Source organism: Protomyctophum parallelum (genome assembly GCF_964188405.1).
Source record: "Protomyctophum parallelum genome assembly, chromosome: 11".
Taxonomy (NCBI): Eukaryota; Metazoa; Chordata; class Actinopteri; order Myctophiformes; family Myctophidae; genus Protomyctophum; species Protomyctophum parallelum.
The window spans coordinates 35288953-35307435 of record NC_139707.1 but is presented as its reverse complement, the minus strand read 5'-3'; the positions used below and the strand labels follow the sequence as shown (position 1 = coordinate 35307435).

Below are 18483 nucleotides of genomic sequence, written 5' to 3'. Positions count from 1 at the left end.
ACAAAAAGGCCTTTTCCACTGAACATTCTCTTTAAATAGTACTCTAAGGTTATTTACATCTTTACAGTGTATTCAAAATACTCTCTTTTGGTAGCATCCTCTTCACAAACAAAGACAAGTATGGCAGATTTGGTCCCTGTCCAAGGAAGGGGGAGAAGGGAGTGGAAGAGAGCTGCCCCTCTGAATCTCAAATCAACCCCCTGTCCTAGTCCTCTGTCAACCAATATACTCACTGCTCAATTTAGTTAAATAACTTTTTTTTTGTTTTGCTTATTTGTTTCTTTTAACCTTTAACACTGGCGTCCCCATTTTTGGGAAACTTCAAAAGACATTTAAATGGGGCATAAGTTGGTTAACTTACATTAAATAAGCCATTTCAAAAGTGTATTAAATGTATAAAGACAAGGTGTTGGTTTGAGATTCAGTGGAGGGAAAACAAAAAAGGAGTTAAGGTGGGAGTTAAATATTTGGCAGCTACCAGCACACAGGACAAATTGGCATCCAAAACCTAAGTCCCCCCAGAGAGGGGACATTTTGTCCCCCTAGAGAGGGGACAAATGTCCCCCTAGAGGGGACATTTTGTCTCCCAGAGAGGGAACATTTTGCTATTTGCATAACAACCGTTTTGAGATAACAAAGGTGGAATTATGTGGTAATACTAGTGCCATTGTTATTGCTTCACCGTGATGCGTTCCTGAGCTATGGTCCCTGTACTGTATATCAACATTTACACCAGCCCTGTTCAAAAATGATTCCCCTTTTTAAATTTGTATTGAGTATTTATGAAATACTAAATTGTTAAAGACAAAGTTATACCAAAACCAGTTGAAACACTGAACTAGAACATTATACAATATCACTTCTGTCTCCGGGCAGAAAACAAGATATTTTTTCCCCTCAAGGGGCATCAAAACAACTACTTTTTGTTTTTCTTGAATGACGAACAAACAAATCCAAAACAATGAATTGTCTTCATTGTCAGCAATGACCATCTTAAAAGTTGTGCCTGTTGTGGCTGTATGGAGACAGTTACGGAGTGCTTTTCTCTTAACCACTTTCACCCTGACATCCCCAAAATAGCCGATCTCGTGAGCTTGTAGATCTGCTATTTTTTAATCTATTATAATTGTTTTTTATTTATTTTTATTTTTTCATAAGGCGTAAGTGGTTAATGGAGTGGTAAAAAGCAATGTCCAAAAAATATCACCAGTCAAACCATTGATATTTTAAGACAGTTTTCCCCCAAAAAGTAAAAGACCCCATTTTTTTGGGGGGGGGGGGGGGGGGGGTCTTAACTTGAAACTCAGCACAACATGAAGAAAGTCACTAAGTGAATCAAAACGGTGCCGAAACAAAACAATGTTGATGAGTGACCATGAACACTGCTTACCGTTTGCACTCTGAGGTGGGTTGAAGACAACTGAACTCTGAATACCCTCAGGCCCGGACTAATTCTTCCATTCATCAAAGTTCTCTTTTCACTTTGAACTATCCTTTTGACCATCCAGATTTCCACCTTTTTAACACTCACAGGTGAGTCTCGTGTGAAGTTTAGGTGCGCATGCACCATCAGTTCCACGGATCAATATCGAAACCCTAAACCGGTGCACGGACGGACCAACAATTGTATTGTTTTATCCGGCGTGCTACCTACAAGTGCTTCCTTCCATCAATTCTCCACCTGTAACAGTAACAATAACAACAATAATAATAATACAACTCACTCACTCACTCCACTTAATGGATCGATGAAGAACGGACTGGGAATCAACCAAGGACTACTAAATGAGGACGGGAAGCGAAGACCGTACGGTGGACTCCATGTTGCTCCCTGGAAGGAAAGAAACATATATGCACAATTGAGACCAAGGAAGCTGAACGCGGAAGTGTTAGCTGCATATAGCCCATTGCGCATGTTTCTTTCCTTCCAGGGAGCAACATGGAGTCCACCGTACGGTCTTCCGGTCCTCATTTAATAGTCCTTGGAATCAACATAGGTTAACCAAATGAACCCTGGCGTCCCTTTATACAGGTTCTGTGCATGACTGTTAGTTCATCCTTCCCAGGAGATGGCATTCTCGCGTCCCGTTCACACTAGTCCAGGTTCACAGATTTGAACTGGAAACACGTGACGGTGTTTGTACGATTCCGCTTCAAATATGCTGCCTGAGCCAATCGAACGAAGGTATGAGACATCGACCCGGAAACCAAGGTTAATTAAATAAGCTTAGGAAACAAAGACTGTGAACCGGTGGACTCCATGTTGCTCCCTGGAAGGAAAGAAACATAAATGTGCAATTTGAGCTGAACGCGGAAGTGTTGGGCCGCATATAGCCCATTATTGCGCATGTTTCTTTCCTTCCGGGGAGCAACATGGAGTCCACCGTACGGGTCTTCGCTTCCTAACCTTATTTAATTAACCTTGCCCGGAACAGGGAAGGGGAATGCCACCTTCTGGGGAAAAGAAATTACAGTCATGCACACACAGAGCAAAAAATAGCTGATCTATAAACCCCTCGATGCGTCGTGAGCTTCTAGGTCAGCTACTTTCCCCAAATCGATTTGGTGTAGAGGGGACAAAAAAAAGGAAGGGGGGGGGGGGGGGGACCTTGTAAAACCCCCTGGGGGACTCCATCCAGTCAATGAAGTATATAGGGTTTCAGTGATTAAGTGGGGATATGTGTAAACCAATCCAAAACACCTCCGATGACCAACACGAGGCACAGGGTCCAGTGACGGGGAAGGAGAGTCTTGAAAGTTGGATGCCGTCTGCCGTGTCGCTGTGTGGGGGGATGGGGGGGGGGGGGGCAGGGAGGATGGAAAGTTTGTTGGGTAGACACACGGGGTGTGTGTGTGTGCGTGTTCGTTTTTTGGGGGGGGGGGGGGGGGGCTCAGAGTGCGTCCAAGTGGTTCATGTTGTTGGATCTGTTGTGGATCTCTTCTAGAAAGTTCTCCAGCTGCTCGATGAGAACACGCTTCTTGAACCTGTTACGGAAACAAAAAATAATGATAACAAAAGATAAAGTTACATTTCTGCACATTATGGTTAAATAAGCCACTGGGCTGATTACATTTAAGCAAAGAAATAATAGCTTGTAAGAAAAGGAAAAAAGAATGCTGAGAAAAAAAAGCTAGTCAATGTCTCCACAAATGATTTGTTCCAGAGCAAAGCTCCAGGACATGAGACTGCTATTTATATTAAGGAAGTTCCTGAAGGGAAAAAAAAAGTCTTGGCAAAGATATTCAAGGAATACAGGATCCCAAAAGTCAAACACACGCGGCCTCGCTTCCAAGCCAATGCCCCTCAAGGTGAAGTTGTTTTGACAGCCCTATATTTAAAGGCAACACAATACTTGTACAGAAAGGTGAAGGTTAAAGCCGTCGCACCTGGCCGCCTCTTTGATGATGTTCTGGAGGAAGATGAGCCGCGTATCCAGACTCCCCTGGATCTGCTTCAGGAAATAGAAGATCTTCTCGTAGTCTGTACAAAACGAAACGACGAGGAGGAGAACCAATGAGTGTGCAGCGCAGCATCGGGCCAACAAGACTAGAGTAGAGTTGTTTACAGAAGGGCATTTATTTTATTTTTTCTCAATTTTGTAGGCCTCAAGATCAGGTACGGTAGATTATAGTTACTCACCAATGTACACAGTTTTTAAATGTACAAATATTTATTGCCATAAGAGGTAGTTAAACAACTAGTCGACTAGTAAACTAGGCAACTAGTCAACTAGTAAAAAATTACTAAAAGTGAATGCCCTAGTTTACAGCAGTGGTTCCCAAACCTTTTCATGTCAAGGACCCCTAAATTGACACTCATTAGCCCCGCGGACCCCCATTCGAAAATATACGCCAATTTCAAGGACGCCCGGTTTGACATGCATATTAGTCTACAGACCCCCATTTAATGGCATTTCCATCTCTGGGACCCCAATTTATGTTGTAAAATCAATGTTAATTTAACTCTGTACACTGTACAAATGGAACCAAATGGACCAGTTACAGATCCATAAGGGTTTATTTGGTTCCAAACTATCATTTAGTTGAGGTTCCTTCTGGAACTCCCTCGGGGACCCCTGGGGGACCCCGGACACAACTTTGGGAACCACTGGTTTACAGCTTACATTCAGTGGTAGTTTTGACAAATAAACCACACAATGATATTTTAAGAGTGTTGGATTACCCATCTCAAGCAACTTGGTCTCTATACCATATTAACAGTTCTACTGCGTTACCCGCTATTTAATCCATGTGTCGGTGCTGCGTAATACGCTAAACCTGCTATTTGTTTAATTTGCAGTTACTTTTATAATTAAAATGAAATGGATGGAATCCACTGGCATCCTCAAAAATCAAACAAGTTCTAGTTACAGGGGTTGACACTAAAGGTCTCAGAGGCACTTGCCCGTAGAGTTTAGTTGGGTAAGCTCTACTTTGTCACATACACGTCACGTACAAGACCTTTTTCTCCGCATTCGACACAGCTCTTGAGCCGCAGCTGTGCCACGCTCAGGAATCATTTGTAGTTGATCTAATCCAGGGGTAACCAACCAGGGGTTCAGGAGCTACCAGTAGCTCGCACAAGCCATTCAAGTAGATCCCGGAGTGAGCGGGTGTCAGACTGACAAGCAGCCAATACCAATACCAATACCAATACCAATACCAATACCAATACAAATACACATAATGTGGCTTTTGAATAGCTTGCAGTGATGGCCCCAGACTTGTGTATCGGGTCATCAACTGCAGAGTTTGTTTGTTCTCTTGTTTGACCGCTATCCGTTGGGAACTTGTGATGCACAACTTGTGCATAATAGTCATGTATATCAGAACAGAACTATGGTATAAAAACCCACAGAGCTAAACAGCCTCTCACTCACTACTATACCTACACAGGCAAGCAGTCTGACTATGGAAAAATACATTTGTCTTAATATTTTGGCATTGATTATCAGTATTTATTCTTATTTAAACTATAGTGTTTGTGTGGATGTGTGCACATGCATTGAGCCTGTCGAAAAGTGTTTTTTTAAACATAGCCTATTTTAGTGGTAGATCATGGCTTACAATTGGGAATAAAATGGGCTCTTGGGCTTGAAAAGGTTGGTTACCGCTGATATTCTAATCCAACCCTTTGGTCATGTTCTACTTGCCCAAAGGCCACGCCCACTTGCCCAAATTAAAAAAATGTCAGGAATTACCTTTCAATTTAACTTTTTCTTTTGGTAACTTTTTGGGGCTGTGCGATAATGTCATACCTTAATTGTTATGCCAAATACAAAGAGTACTTGAATACAGCTATGAATACGACTATGTGTTTACAAGTTGTTATTTTATAGTTTTATGTGGTGCAAACAAAGGTAGACAGTGCTCTCATTTTACATTCCACCGACCAGAAGACAGAGAGCGCTCTGGCCACGCTCAGGTGTTTAGACAGATATCTGGTGTTGTGGTTATAGACGGCTGCGTCCGCTCTCAAACTTTTTTGTAAATTATTTATTTCAAGATCTTGCACTTTTTTGATTGAGATACCAGTCCTACATTCAGAGGTTCTGAGATTGACGTCACTGGGCATTAGCATATTTATTTATTCCTGCAACCTTTTGATGATTGGGCTGATTGACAGCTTGCAAATTCGTTCCCATGCTCTTGGGAGAATAAACAACCACAGACAGACAGACAGACAGACAGACAGACAGGTCCCTTTTCCACCGGTTGGTTCCCAATGGGAACCGGTTCAGTTCTTTTTGAACCAGAGCTCCAAAATTGGAACGTTAATTATGAATTGAGTGGGCTAAACCATACCTATATTAAATTGTTATCACAATGAAACTCTTACAAATTTTACATTGTTAAATACGCAAATGAGGCATTATGTAGGAAAATATGAAATTAAAAAGCTACTACTGTGGAAGGGTTATCATGTATTAATTCACTTGTATTGATCCTATAAACAATTTAATATAGGTCTAGATTTTCCCACCAATTTTGGAGCTCTGGCTCATGGACTAAGAACTAAAAAGAACTGAACCGGTTCCCATTGGGAACCAACCGGTGGAAAGGGGGTTTAATTAAAGTGAATTAAAACGCTGGGCCAACTGCACTAGAGGATGAAACAATTTCAGGATTCCTGCTGGATACAAAATCTTAGTAAATCTTTTTGTGGACAGAGTGGGAACCACCATGACAACAGAATCGTTTTTTTATATCAAACGGCATAAATAAACGCTACCCGTCACAGACTGTTTTGGTCTTGCATGTCAAAGTACACATTTTCCTCCCGAGGCCTGATCATCAAGCATACAACGTGAACAGCAGATCGACATGAAACAAGTGTCAAACTCTGTCCAGAGCTTCAGGTTACAGAAAGCCTCTACACCTCTTGAGGCTAACCCTGACACCGTCGTGAGCAGGGGCGGCCTTAAGGATCGGGAGGCCCCGTTCATGACGTCATAATTTTAATAATTCATAATTATGGAGGTCCATACCACGTTGGAGGCTTCAAAGTGAACTTGTATTATTATTATACTCAAAAGGTGAGGAGGTTGTGGACAAAACGTTACATATGACGTCCATCATAATTGAAGTGGTTTGTTTTGAATTGATATCTCAAAGTGACGCAGCGCAGTACTTGATAAACAACAAATGTTTTTCATTAGTGGTTCAAAAGTTCCCCATCGATCGCACTGCGCGTCCGAGAGTATGAAAACGTGGCTACAACATCCAAGGTGGCGCCTGCCCAGCAAGGCTCGTATCTAATATACCAAAAACAAGCAATTCACATCGTCTTTTGAATGATCTGCTATGGTCAGCGAGCGCAGGCTCACCCTTTATGACGGAATACATAATCCAGTATGGATACATACAGCGGAGAGAAAAAACAGGTTACATTGCTGGACTCCAAGCATGAACTCAAACGGTCTGCACTGTGGAAAGTTGCACCAATGATTCACAGCAATCATCTCAATATTATCGGTTGTCTAGTGTACTTTCCATGGGCTTTGACTAGAGATGTCCCGATACTGTATCGGTATCGGCCCTTATTTGTCATATCGGGTCATATCGGTATCAGCGAATATGCCAGACTAACCAGTGATCCGACACAGAGTTAGCTTTTGAGTGCACATTTGAGTGAGGAGTCTGCTATAAACACAACACGAGATATATAGCTAGATAGCTATAAACACAACATCGGATCGGGAACGAAAACAGTGTATCGGGACATCCCTAGTTTTGACTGGACCCCAAAAAAAAATCGGCCATCGGTCGGGCGGGCTCTAGTATCCTTTTTGAGTGGTGCAAACACTCCTACAACTAGCAATGTCCGTGCGTACCTATGTGGCATGTGGCCATGAGCACGAGTATATGACTATAGGGTACCAGTAGGGGGCACCAGAAACAGAGAGAGGGATAGTGCTGCAATGTTGCCTGCTAATGAGAGAGAGAGAGAGAGGGGTGGGGTGGGAGCTGCACCACTCAGTTCACACGGGTGTGATTTTTTACTTACGTCTGCCGGGTTTCCTGATCTCCTTGGTGATGAGCGCCCTCAGCTCGTTGTTCAGCTCCAGGCTCTCCGTGTTCATCTGCTTCTTCAGCGCGGTGGGCGACAGGTAGCGCGGCGGCCGGTGCTCCGGCGACATGCCCTCCGTCTCCTCCTCGCTGCTCTGCTGCAGCTGCTCCATGCCCCCCCGGTCGTTGTCGTCACCGCCGCCGTCCCCCTCCTCCCTCTCCTCCTCCTCGTCGTCGTCGTCCTCCAACCCGCTGTGCTGCTGGTGGTGGTCCGGGGAAGCCATGGTGTGGTTCTGGTTCTCCTGGGGTTCTCCGGGGTCTCCGCCGCCGCCCGTGCCTGGCGGCCCCGGGGGGTCCACCTCAGAGGTGGTGCCGTCTATCGTCGGACTGTAGTGGTTTTCGCCGAAGTGGTTGATCATGAATTCTGCAGGTTCTGGGGAACTCCCATCGTTGCTGTCCACATCTGGCGGAGGAGTCACAGAAACATATTGTTCTGAATTAATTTGACTCTTCAACAAAAGGGACAGTTGACGTTATTTTTGATTATTATAAAGATTGTCATCCGATATACAGGGAAGCTACAGAGGTTGAACAAACATTGAATGAATGTGATTCATGATAAAAGTGAGGTTAATGCTTGGCTTTTGAAGACCGTAATTAATCTCGTAGACCCCCCCAATCCAACCCATTGATGCCGAGTGCCAAGCAGGGAGGCATTGGGTCCCATTATTGTTACAGTCTTTGGTATATGACCCGGCCGGGGATCGAACTCCAACCTCCCAGTTTCAGGGCGGACACTCTAACCACAAGGCCACTGCTGACTGGTGATCTTCTATCTACTGAGCTACTGCACCCCTTTTTCAACCCTGTGTCAATTATCTAACGTGATCCTGGGCTCTACACATCCTCCGCCAACCTGGGGAGAGCAACGGACTTGAACTCATGCTTTCTTCACGCATGTGTCCAAGTCGCTCCTTTACACCTGACAGGGGGGGGGGGGATCCCCTGGTTGGACGTAGCGCGTGGAAGGAACACGTTAATCCAACCAGTTCCTTTCCTCTCCATCAGGCGCCCCCCGGCTGGCCATGGGGAGGCAGTTTTAGAGACCAGGATTACTGCATGTTTTTTGTGAGGGTATACCTACCCTAGGGGGACACGGGGAGAACATGCAAACTCCACATAAGAAGTGGAAGAAGTGACATTTTCAGTACCGATGTCACCAGCTGTAGGTCGAGGGCTGGCGGGCGGGCTGACCGGAGGGGTGTAGGCTCTGCCCAGGCGCAGCAGAGGGGACATGCACCGACGTCTCTTGGGCCCGCCGCCGGGCAGGTTGTTGTTCTCCATCATGGGTCTCTTGTTGCCCTTGTTCTGGGGGCCGGTCACAAACTCATCCGCCTCGTCGATCATCATGCCCTGTGAGAGACAGCGGCAAAACAACACGACACAATGACTACACAGCTGATCGTTATTACAACAATTAGCCCTGCGCAGCTGGACGAAAGCACAACTGGTTAATCACTACTTGCCTCTACAGTTGTAGTTTTATACTACACTGTACAATAATATATTCACAGCACGTATATGAGAATTAAGAAGGCATAACGCAGTCATTTATATTTGTGTTGTAACTGTAGCTCCGACGGTTTCTGAGAGAAAAATAGTTGAGTTTTTGCATTTTCCCATGTAAGTCGATGGGAATTGTAATTCACAAATAAATTCATTATTAATTAACAATTTGTTAATTTGAAAAAAGGGCTTCGATAAGACCTCCGTAATATTCTCGTCAATGCCTGTGTGAAAAGTTGGAGCGATTGGTGCAGCCAGTGAGGAGCTACGACAGCGTTTCAGACAGACATTCATTCAGACATTGAGTGAATTATAGTATGATTTGTATTAATAGTAAAAACTAAACCTAAACACACACACACACCTTTTTGTCCAGTTTGAAGGGGTTTCCAAACGTGTGCAGGCGTTTGGGCTGCTCGGGGTCTGCGTCTCGGAGGGGCTGGGGAGCAGCTTTGAGGAAATCCTGATAGTTTCCCATCTGCGCTATTGGCACGCTGTGGAGCTGATCTGGAACGCACCGCAACCACAGCATTTAACAGTGTGCTAACCAGTGTTGTTTTTGTCGACTAAAACTAACTATGTTCGTCGACTACTTTTTTCACAATTTCGTCAACAGCTATAAACTAGACTAAAATGCTAGGAAGGGGACTAGTGGACAAGATATCCAGTATAAGTCATTTTACACTTGGTTGCATGCTGAGAATAGCAGATCTACAAGTTCACAACGTGTCGCATTTTGCTGCAAAAAAACACAATGGTGCAAACTACTTGCAAGTGTTTGCACGTTATATAATGAAAATGGACCAGAATTAGGATTTTCAATTTATACACAAAAGGTATCACCCCCCCCCCCCCCCCCCCCCCCTCAACACACACACACACACACACACACACACACACCTGGGTCATGTCCTCTGAGGGTACAGACGGTGGTGTTGAGCAGGTTCCTCCTCATGCGGCTGAGCTGGTCCAGCAGGTGGCTGCGGGGGATGTCGTAGGGGTTCCTGAAGCTCTGCGGCTTCAGACTCTGTGGTGTGGGACGACGACAACACAGAGTTATAGATTCTACAGAATGTCTTCGAAATCATGACAGTTTTCTGAAAAACCCTATGTTTCTATTGTCAGTGGTGCTCAATATTTCATGTCAAGGACCCCACAAATTATATGTAATAGGCCGCCGACCAGTTCCAGGCACCTCCCCAGAAGCAAAGATTTCAGTTAAAAAAGTTTGCGCTCAAAGAATAGATTTGCACCACGTTTTCACGATTTTTCAAAAATAGCAGACCTGCAAGCTCGTAGCCCAGTCCCAGCTCCGACCAGTCCCAGCTCCGACCAGTAGGGACTAGTAGGCCGAGCGCTTCAGCGGTTGGAGAGAGCCTCCCTGGGGGGGCTTGGTGGTTGAAAAAACCACTGAACTAAAGTATATAGAACTGTACAGCTGCAGGATGAATATAGAATATACAGTCCCCCAACAGCTGTCTGAAAGTGCAGCTATATCTCCAGGCAACTTTCCCAATGTGCTACATAATGAAGTGGTTACGCTGTCTCATTATCGAGGTGGCAGCATAGCTTCGAGGTTTTGAAAAAGTGGGTTTGCATCAGCCCGGGGAAGGTCTATGATTCAAATCCCTGGCCATCTGGGGGAAAACATGAGCTGCATGGTCTGGTGCGGCAGAAAACACTCTCTTCCCGAGGCGGGGTTGGCGAAAGGGCCTCTCTGTGTGGAGTTTCCATGTTCTCCCCTGGTATACCCTCACAAAAAAACATGCAGTAATCCTGGTCTCTAAACTGCCTCCCCCTGGCCAGCCGGGGCGCCTGATGGAAGGGAAAGGAACTGGTCGGAATAACGTGTTCCTTCAACGTGCTATGTCCGCCCCGGGAAAACTCTCCCCTGACAGGTGAAAAGAAGCAGCTTGGACTCCTCATGCATAGAACGAAGCATGAGGTCAGTCCGCTGCGTGTCTTAAGTACCAGGTCTTATTACTTAATTTAAGACCTGGAGGCGTGGTCAATGCTCTTTGGCCACTCAGAATAGCCAAATGGCATTGATCACGCCTCCAGGTCTTAACAGGTTCACTGCCACCTGCTGGACGCAAATCTAACTTCTGACTGCCACGGTCTGTGGGGGCGATTTAGAGGTTGCGCACACAGAACAGAAACGGATGTTGTGGGCGTACATCTTGTGCTAAATAAATAACGTCAATGCTAGCGAGCTAAAATATAGCCATCCTTGCTCTAGAAAGCACCAATGTTTCCATCTAGATCACCGGATAATCAGCAAAGACCTCCGAACATCGCGCTAATTGACCAAACCATGGAGAGCTCCGTAGATTAGGAGTTATTCAGCTTTTAGTCTGCCTGTATAATGGGAGGTGGACGGGACCGCAGTTGCACAACCCGGTCTAGGATCGCTAAAGAAGGAAAGGCCGAGCCAAAATAATAATGAAAAAATTGAAATCAGCGATCCGGTTTGATATCAATAAGAGCGCTAATCTGACGGAGCATTCCGACAGGAGCAGAAGGTTATTACATTCCTTATGGCGGAGCATTCCGCCAGAAGTAGGGATTGTGTTAAGTTAAGTAATAAGACATGGTACTTAAGACACGCAAAATACAGCCCACACACTCCTCTCTCTCTCTCTCTGTCCCTCTAAATAATTAGTCCCATGTCGCGCAGCTGTGTCTAGATTCTCCCAGCGGATCCTGCCGGGAGCTGCCTATGCCATAGAAAGCATAGGTGGACCCTAGGTGGAGATAAGACTAAGTTCTAAAATAAAGATAGCTGACTGATACCGCCAGGACCGGTCTCGAACCGGTGTCTCTGAATATTATCTTAATATTGCAGGCTATAGTGGAACACTGGTTGAGGACAACTAGAAAGGATCTGAAAAAGCATGACGTAGCAGCAGACAGTTTAGTTACCTTGTTGAGCAGAGCCAGGTGAAAACCCTGGAACTCCTTGGGGTTGAGCTCTGCGAGCTGTGCCGCGGGCGCCTCCCCCGTGATGGTCTGCAGCAGCTGGGTGAAGTCCTTGCGCTGGGCCAGCGAGATGCCGCCGCCCCCCCGCCATCGCACCTTGATGCCCGGATCCGGGAGAGGCTTCTTGCCGATGGACGCTATCAGTCGGTCGTACTCGATCTTCGTCTGTTGGAAGGAGTGGAACATGACTCGTTTAATAGCTGCTTTAAAGCCATTCTGGACGTGGAACCTCTTTTGGTGTTTTAAAGTATTATTTTATATTTTAGCTGTTGAAAAATAGCAGCTCTACCAGCTCGTAGTCTGCTATTTCTTTAAAGAATCGTGAAAATGCTGCACAAATCTTTGAATATATGCTTTCACAGCGAACGTTTTTAACTCAAATCTTTGCTTCTGGGGGGGTCCCTGGAACAACATATTTTCTGATGGGGGTCGGCGGCCAAATACATTCCTTGAAATGAAAATGTTTGAGAACCACTGACATAGAAACACGTTTTTTCAGAAAACTATCTGATTTATAAGTCATTTGTAGAATTGGTCTCAGGCCAAAATGGGTTAAGCCTCCCGAGGCCTATTCTACAAATGCCTTCTAAATTCAGTAGTCCTCAAACGATTTCGTGCCGCGGACCCCCCAAAATCATATGTATTTTGGACGTGCACCACCATCCAAAAATGTGTTATGCCAGAAGAGATTTATATTTAAAAAATGAATGTCATCGCGAGCTTGTAGATCTTTTGTTGTAGTTTTTACTATAATGACAGTCCCAAAACAGGGATGCCATTTTGAAAGTGGTTAAGTGGCACTTTTGTCAAATGCACACGCACGCATGCACAAAATGAACCTTGTTTTGACCAAAAATGCCATCTGGGACAAGGAATCGGAGATACAAGTGATTGGGCACGACGATCAAGATGGCTTGATCCAGTGTTCAAAATAACTTACTATAAAAAAAAAAATATGGAATTTTTATTGAAAAATAAGCATGTGCGGTGTTTAATATGGGTGCGCACAGATCACAAACAAGTGGGGCAACATTTAAAGCAGCTTAGATTTTGCATTTGTACAAGGTAAGAGTGATTTTGAGGCACAAACGTTCCTTTTCGACGTTAGGGGCGGGGTTATCTTTTAGACTCTCGTAGAGAGATTTGTCAGAATCGAAAAAAACCTCTACGAGAATCTAAATGTTTGGGCTAGTTAGAACCATAGACTACACACACACACACAAACGCGCGCGCGCACACACACGGGCACACGTGTGTCGCGTCCATACATGCGTCGCACGCACACGCACGCTGCATTGTGTGTTGCTACATGCTAAGCTAACGTTACTATTATTATTGCTACTAGGCTGCACGCACGCACACACGTCTGTTCATGTGTGTTGCTACTCACCGGGCGGGGATCAGAGAGAGGGGGCTCTCTATGACGAGACGTTGCTGGACCCTATTTCTTCACAATTCCTGGGGTTTATAACATATCCAGTTCCCTGTGCTTTGCTGTCCAATAAGCCTTATTATATTCCTTTATTGTCACTTGATAATGTTGGTTCATGTTGCAAACACTTAATTCAACCATGACTTGATACGATAAATAAAATATATTTCGTCTAGTCTTTGTTCGTGAACGAAATGAAGACAGATTTTAGTTCAGTCTACTACATTTTGTAAATGCTGATGTGTCTCTTCAGGTTTGTTGTGTTTTTTTCATTTTATCTTGTGGACACATTGCTCTCCTTCGGTTAAAATCAAGCATTCTGTTTTAGTCTAGTCTTTATTAGTCAATGAAATTGCATAATAATTTAGTCCCAGACATTGTTTATACACGTGTTTTTTGTCTAGTCTAGTCTTCGTCTGGTGAAAAATGGGCGTTGACGAACACATTTTTTTTCGTTTTCGTTGACGAGAACAACACTGACACGTCGGATGGACGGAACCTGTTAAGGGTGAATGTCAGCGTCCACCCACCTGTTGCATGAGCTTCTTGAGGTAAGAGACGACACTGTAACTCAGGCCGTACTCCATGTTGTCCGCCAGCAGGTTGGGTGCACCCATGATCCTCAGGGCCTTCCTCAGAGACTACGGAGAAGAAGAACACACACTCACTTAATAAATGCACTGAAATTCTCCTCCAAACACATCAATTCACACAGGATTTGGGGCCTTTATCACAGAAATAAAAAAGTTGTGATGCAAGGGTAATGTAATCCCAATGCAAAATACACAGTATATTCTTATAAATTAATGACAGTATTGAGAAAAACCATTAAAAGGTTTGCGCGGTTAACAGATAACAGACATTTTTTTGCTGCCAACTCTACTCACCCCAAAGTAATATGGAGGCATGGTCTTTAGGTAGTTCTCAAAAGACTGCCGCCATTTGATGGTAGGCTTGAACTTGTGCACTTTGATCAAGTCATCTGGGATAATAATAATAATAATAAAACGTTATTTGTATAGCATACATAACGAATGTGCAGCTCAAAGTGCTTTACAGAGCAATACAGAAAATAAATAAAAGCAAAGGCATAAAACATTCAAATAACAGCAGTGAATAAGACAATACAGCGAGGACATGAATAACCATCCAAGGACAACAAGGATTTTAAAATCTCAACTAAAAGCAATAGTGTAAAAATAGGTCTTGAGCTGTGCTCTAGCCTGTAGAAACACGGTGAAGCAGAAAGCTGCTTCACTGTGTTTTTTAGTTGCCATTTTTTGTAAGCACATTGAGCAGGCCAGCAGTGTAGGACCCGAGGGCGCAGTTTGGGACATATCCATCTAGGCAGGCAGTCATAGACAAATACACAGAGGTCCCAGTGGTTGCAGCCATTGCCAGCCATGTAATTTCCTGTAGATGGCGCCAACACCACTCGCCACATATTGCCCCCAAGGCCAACATCCTGAGAGATGAATAGCACTTTACACACATGCACTTTGAATGCATCAGCACTTTCTCCTGCCAATGTTGTCTGCTCCTTTTACCTTTTTAATGTTTTTTTAATAAGGCTTTGCCTCTTTTAATGTGTCTATTGTTTTTAAATGTGAAGCATCATGAGCCATGGAGAACGGTATTTTGCTCCCCTGTATGCCCAGTGTATATTGTGGAAGTGACAATAAATCTGATTGATTGATTGATTGATTGAACACAGCTGCAGTGTAAAAATAAGTCATTCCTACTACTACAGTGAATGGGAAAGTGACTGACTAGTCTGCTCACTACTTTTTTACCTGCTTTTTACCAACACTGCAACAGTAGTGGCAACATTCAACTTTGGAGAGAAACGGAATGTCAAATACGAGCGCCCGCCCGAATTTCGTTGCGCATAAAGTAGTGTGTCTCGGATGAAGCAGTGAAAGGTCCTGAAAGATACATAACGTCGGTCTTACCCGGTCTTTCTGCTTTATTTTAATTTATTAACAGCAATAATTTGCCACTACTGTTGGAGCAGCCATAAACTACCCAGGTATGTCCTGATGTTCTGGGCATCTTTGTGAAGTTAGTGTTCGTAAAAAAGCAGGTAATAGAGTAACGTGAGCAGACGAACATCAGTCACTATTCCCATTCACTGTGTAATAGCAGCCATGTTGGCTCTGCCTACAGATAATCCCTGGGCACCCGTTTGTGGATTTGTCTAGAGGTAGGAAAGTGACGAGACCATTGAGAGCTTTATAAACAAAGTCAAAGATTTTTTAATCAATCCTAAAAACAACCGGAAGCTAAAACTGGAGTAATTACGTTCTCTCGTCTTAGATTTAGTTTAAAACTCTGGCTGCCGCATTTTTTAACTAGTTGTAATTTGTCTGTCGTTTTCTTTGGCAGGCTAGAAAAAAAGTGCAACAAAAGTGGATTGCATCAAGTCGAGAGAAAACAAAGGCGTGGGATCGGCGTTTTTTCCATCGTCCAACGACAGAGATAGGCTCTAAAAAAAGGCAATCCTTTTTGATGGGATGAAAAAATTCTAATTTTTTGGGGGGAAAAAACCTTATCAAGCAGTCATCACTGACGACTAGACGATAAGACATCTACACCTTAAAAAATGCATAACAGACAAATCTGAAGTTCAAAATACAAATTAGAACCACTTTTTTTTTTATAGGCGTTCTACAAGCTCAGATGTTGCAACGCGACACGTTGTGAGCTTGTGGCAGATAGTCTCTTTTCACCTAACCTCGCGTCACCAGGCTTTCCTCCTCCTCGGTAAGCCTGGTCTGTGTTACAACATTGCTGTGTGAACCGGTCGCTAAGTCATGTTGTAGTATTGTTTTGTAGTCATCACGGCAGGAAGAAGAATCATCCGGAAACTTCCTTTTCCCTCAAACAATAAAAGCTCTTGTAGGCTGCAGCTTTTATTGAGCGGTTTGACGGGGAAAGGAAGTTCCGGATGACTGATGACTACAACATGACATAGCGATATCATCCGCTCCCGACCAGATCATAAACCCGAAAAGGAATGCTACCCAGGCTACTTTTCACCGTGTTATGCCACAGAATAGGGATGCAAGGTGTCAAATCAATGTGTTCAAGCAGATGCTAATCATTTACATTATTCATGCGGTGTGGCCAAATATATATAATATATATAAGAAAGCCTTACCCAGCAGTGGAAGCAGCACGGGGTAATTATAGGGCATGACAAACAGGTTGACACAGTTGAGGGCTGTACTGGCCTTGAGGTAGCCAAAGGGCTGACCCAAGTCACTGTACTTGGCACTGTTACACACGAACACCTGCAGGGGAAGAAAGAAACAAAAGACATAAGACAAAAGTAGTAGCAAAACGGTAAATAGAGCATGCACATCCACTCTAGCCCGGGTGCTGGACAAAATGGCAGTACAAGAGAAAGAAATAGAGTCCGCAACACTGGTTAGGGAATAACTCAGCAATCCCCAGTGATCGAAACGTTGAATTAACCATTTTGGGGCGGGAACCTATTTTGGTGTTTTAAAAGCATTATGTTATACTTTAGCTATTGGAAAATAGCAGATCTACAAGCTCGTAGCACGGCACCAAGTGCAGCGCTACGAGCTTGTATGTGCTATTTCTTTTTTATCGTGAAAATGTGCCGCAAATTTGGAATATATACTGTATATTCTTTCAGAGCGAACGTTTTTTAACTCAAATCTTTGCTTCTGGGGGGGTCCCTGGACCAACATATTTTCAGATGGGGGTCGGCGGCCAATTACATATATTTTGGGGGCTCCTTGACATGAAAATGTTTGAGAACCACTGACATAGAAACATGGATTTCAGAAAACTGTCTTAGGATTTAGAAGGCATTCGTAGAATCGTCCTCAGGTCTAAATGGGTTAATAAACCAGTGGAGCTGAGTTATTCAACAGTTATGCAACAGTGTTGCGGACTCTATTTCTTTCTCTAGATAAGTAGTAGACCACTCCGTTAAAATCCAAATCCAATTGTTTTAGGAAAATTCATAGAGAAGGCATGGCAGTTACGTTGGAGAACGATGTATCCATAAGTAACTGTCTATGTATTTTGTTTATGGTGTATCACTGTGTATGTAAACTTTTGTGAGTGTCTTGTAAGCCCGTGCTTACAAGACACTGTAGTACTGTGTTGGACACTTTAATAAAAACTATCTATGTATCTTTACACCTAGTAAAAGTAAAAATGTCACTGATCTATGGATTTCTTTTTCTGCCCCTTGTACGTCATCATCACTGTCGGGCAGTAAGTAACCTTGTATATTTAATCCGTAAATTAATGCCCTACTTGGTCGCATGACACTGTTGCACAACAGTAGCAAAAATAGCTGATCTAAATACAGAACATAATTTAAAAAAAATGTTGCTTATAAAACTATGCCCAAAATAGGGATGCCAGGATGAAAGTGGTTAAGTCACGTCTGTGTGTTATTTGTATAACAATAACTACATTGGAGCTTGTCTCCATTTCCTGAAGGGTTCTGGTGTTAACCCATTTAGGCCTGACCTCAAAATAAAAATAAAATATTCTAAATCCTCCAGTTTTCTGAAAAAAATATTTTCACGATTTTTCAAAAATAGCTGACCTACAAGCTCGTAGCGCGCCACTCGGTGGTGCGCTATGAGCTTGTAGATCTGCTATTTATGACTAAAATGAAAACTATTCAAAACACTATGCCTAATAAATATGCAGTCAAACAATCAACACTAATTGGGTGTTGGCCTGCCTTACCTGCCAGCAGGTGTGAGGAGACTTCCTCTCCAGGATGTACTGCGTGAGAGGCGACGGCTCCAGCTCGTACTTGTCAAAGGGCACCTTGTCTATCACCATGGGCTCAGCGTCCAGACAGGAGAAACGGACGTGGGGATGGGCCGAGCGGGGGGGCTGTAGTGGGCACACAAGAAGAGGGGGAAACAAATCAGACTGGTGTGAAGCGAGTGGTGCAACAGCACCCCCTATTGGTACTCTAAACATCGGGACATAGGTTA

The 18483-nt window shown here is 43.9% G+C and overlaps 1 protein-coding gene across 1 annotated transcript in view; it reads right to left on the bottom strand.

The window, feature by feature from the left end:
* Nucleotides 1-2498: 2498 nt before the first annotated feature.
* ints6 (integrator complex subunit 6) overlaps nucleotides 2499-18483 on the bottom strand; it is a 37559-nt gene continuing 21574 nt past the window's right edge. The window contains exons 8-18 of the mRNA XM_083777319.1: nucleotides 18227-18379; nucleotides 16647-16779; nucleotides 14374-14468; nucleotides 14017-14127; nucleotides 11998-12219; nucleotides 9976-10102; nucleotides 9440-9582; nucleotides 8721-8922; nucleotides 7508-7972; nucleotides 3388-3481; nucleotides 2499-2985 (exon numbers count right to left, since the gene is read on the bottom strand). Of these exons, the coding sequence (XP_083633445.1) occupies nucleotides 2892-2985; nucleotides 3388-3481; nucleotides 7508-7972; nucleotides 8721-8922; nucleotides 9440-9582; nucleotides 9976-10102; nucleotides 11998-12219; nucleotides 14017-14127; nucleotides 14374-14468; nucleotides 16647-16779; nucleotides 18227-18379 (1839 nt within the window). The 3' untranslated portion in view covers nucleotides 2499-2891. The remainder of the gene's footprint in view (nucleotides 2986-3387; nucleotides 3482-7507; nucleotides 7973-8720; nucleotides 8923-9439; nucleotides 9583-9975; nucleotides 10103-11997; nucleotides 12220-14016; nucleotides 14128-14373; nucleotides 14469-16646; nucleotides 16780-18226; nucleotides 18380-18483) is intronic.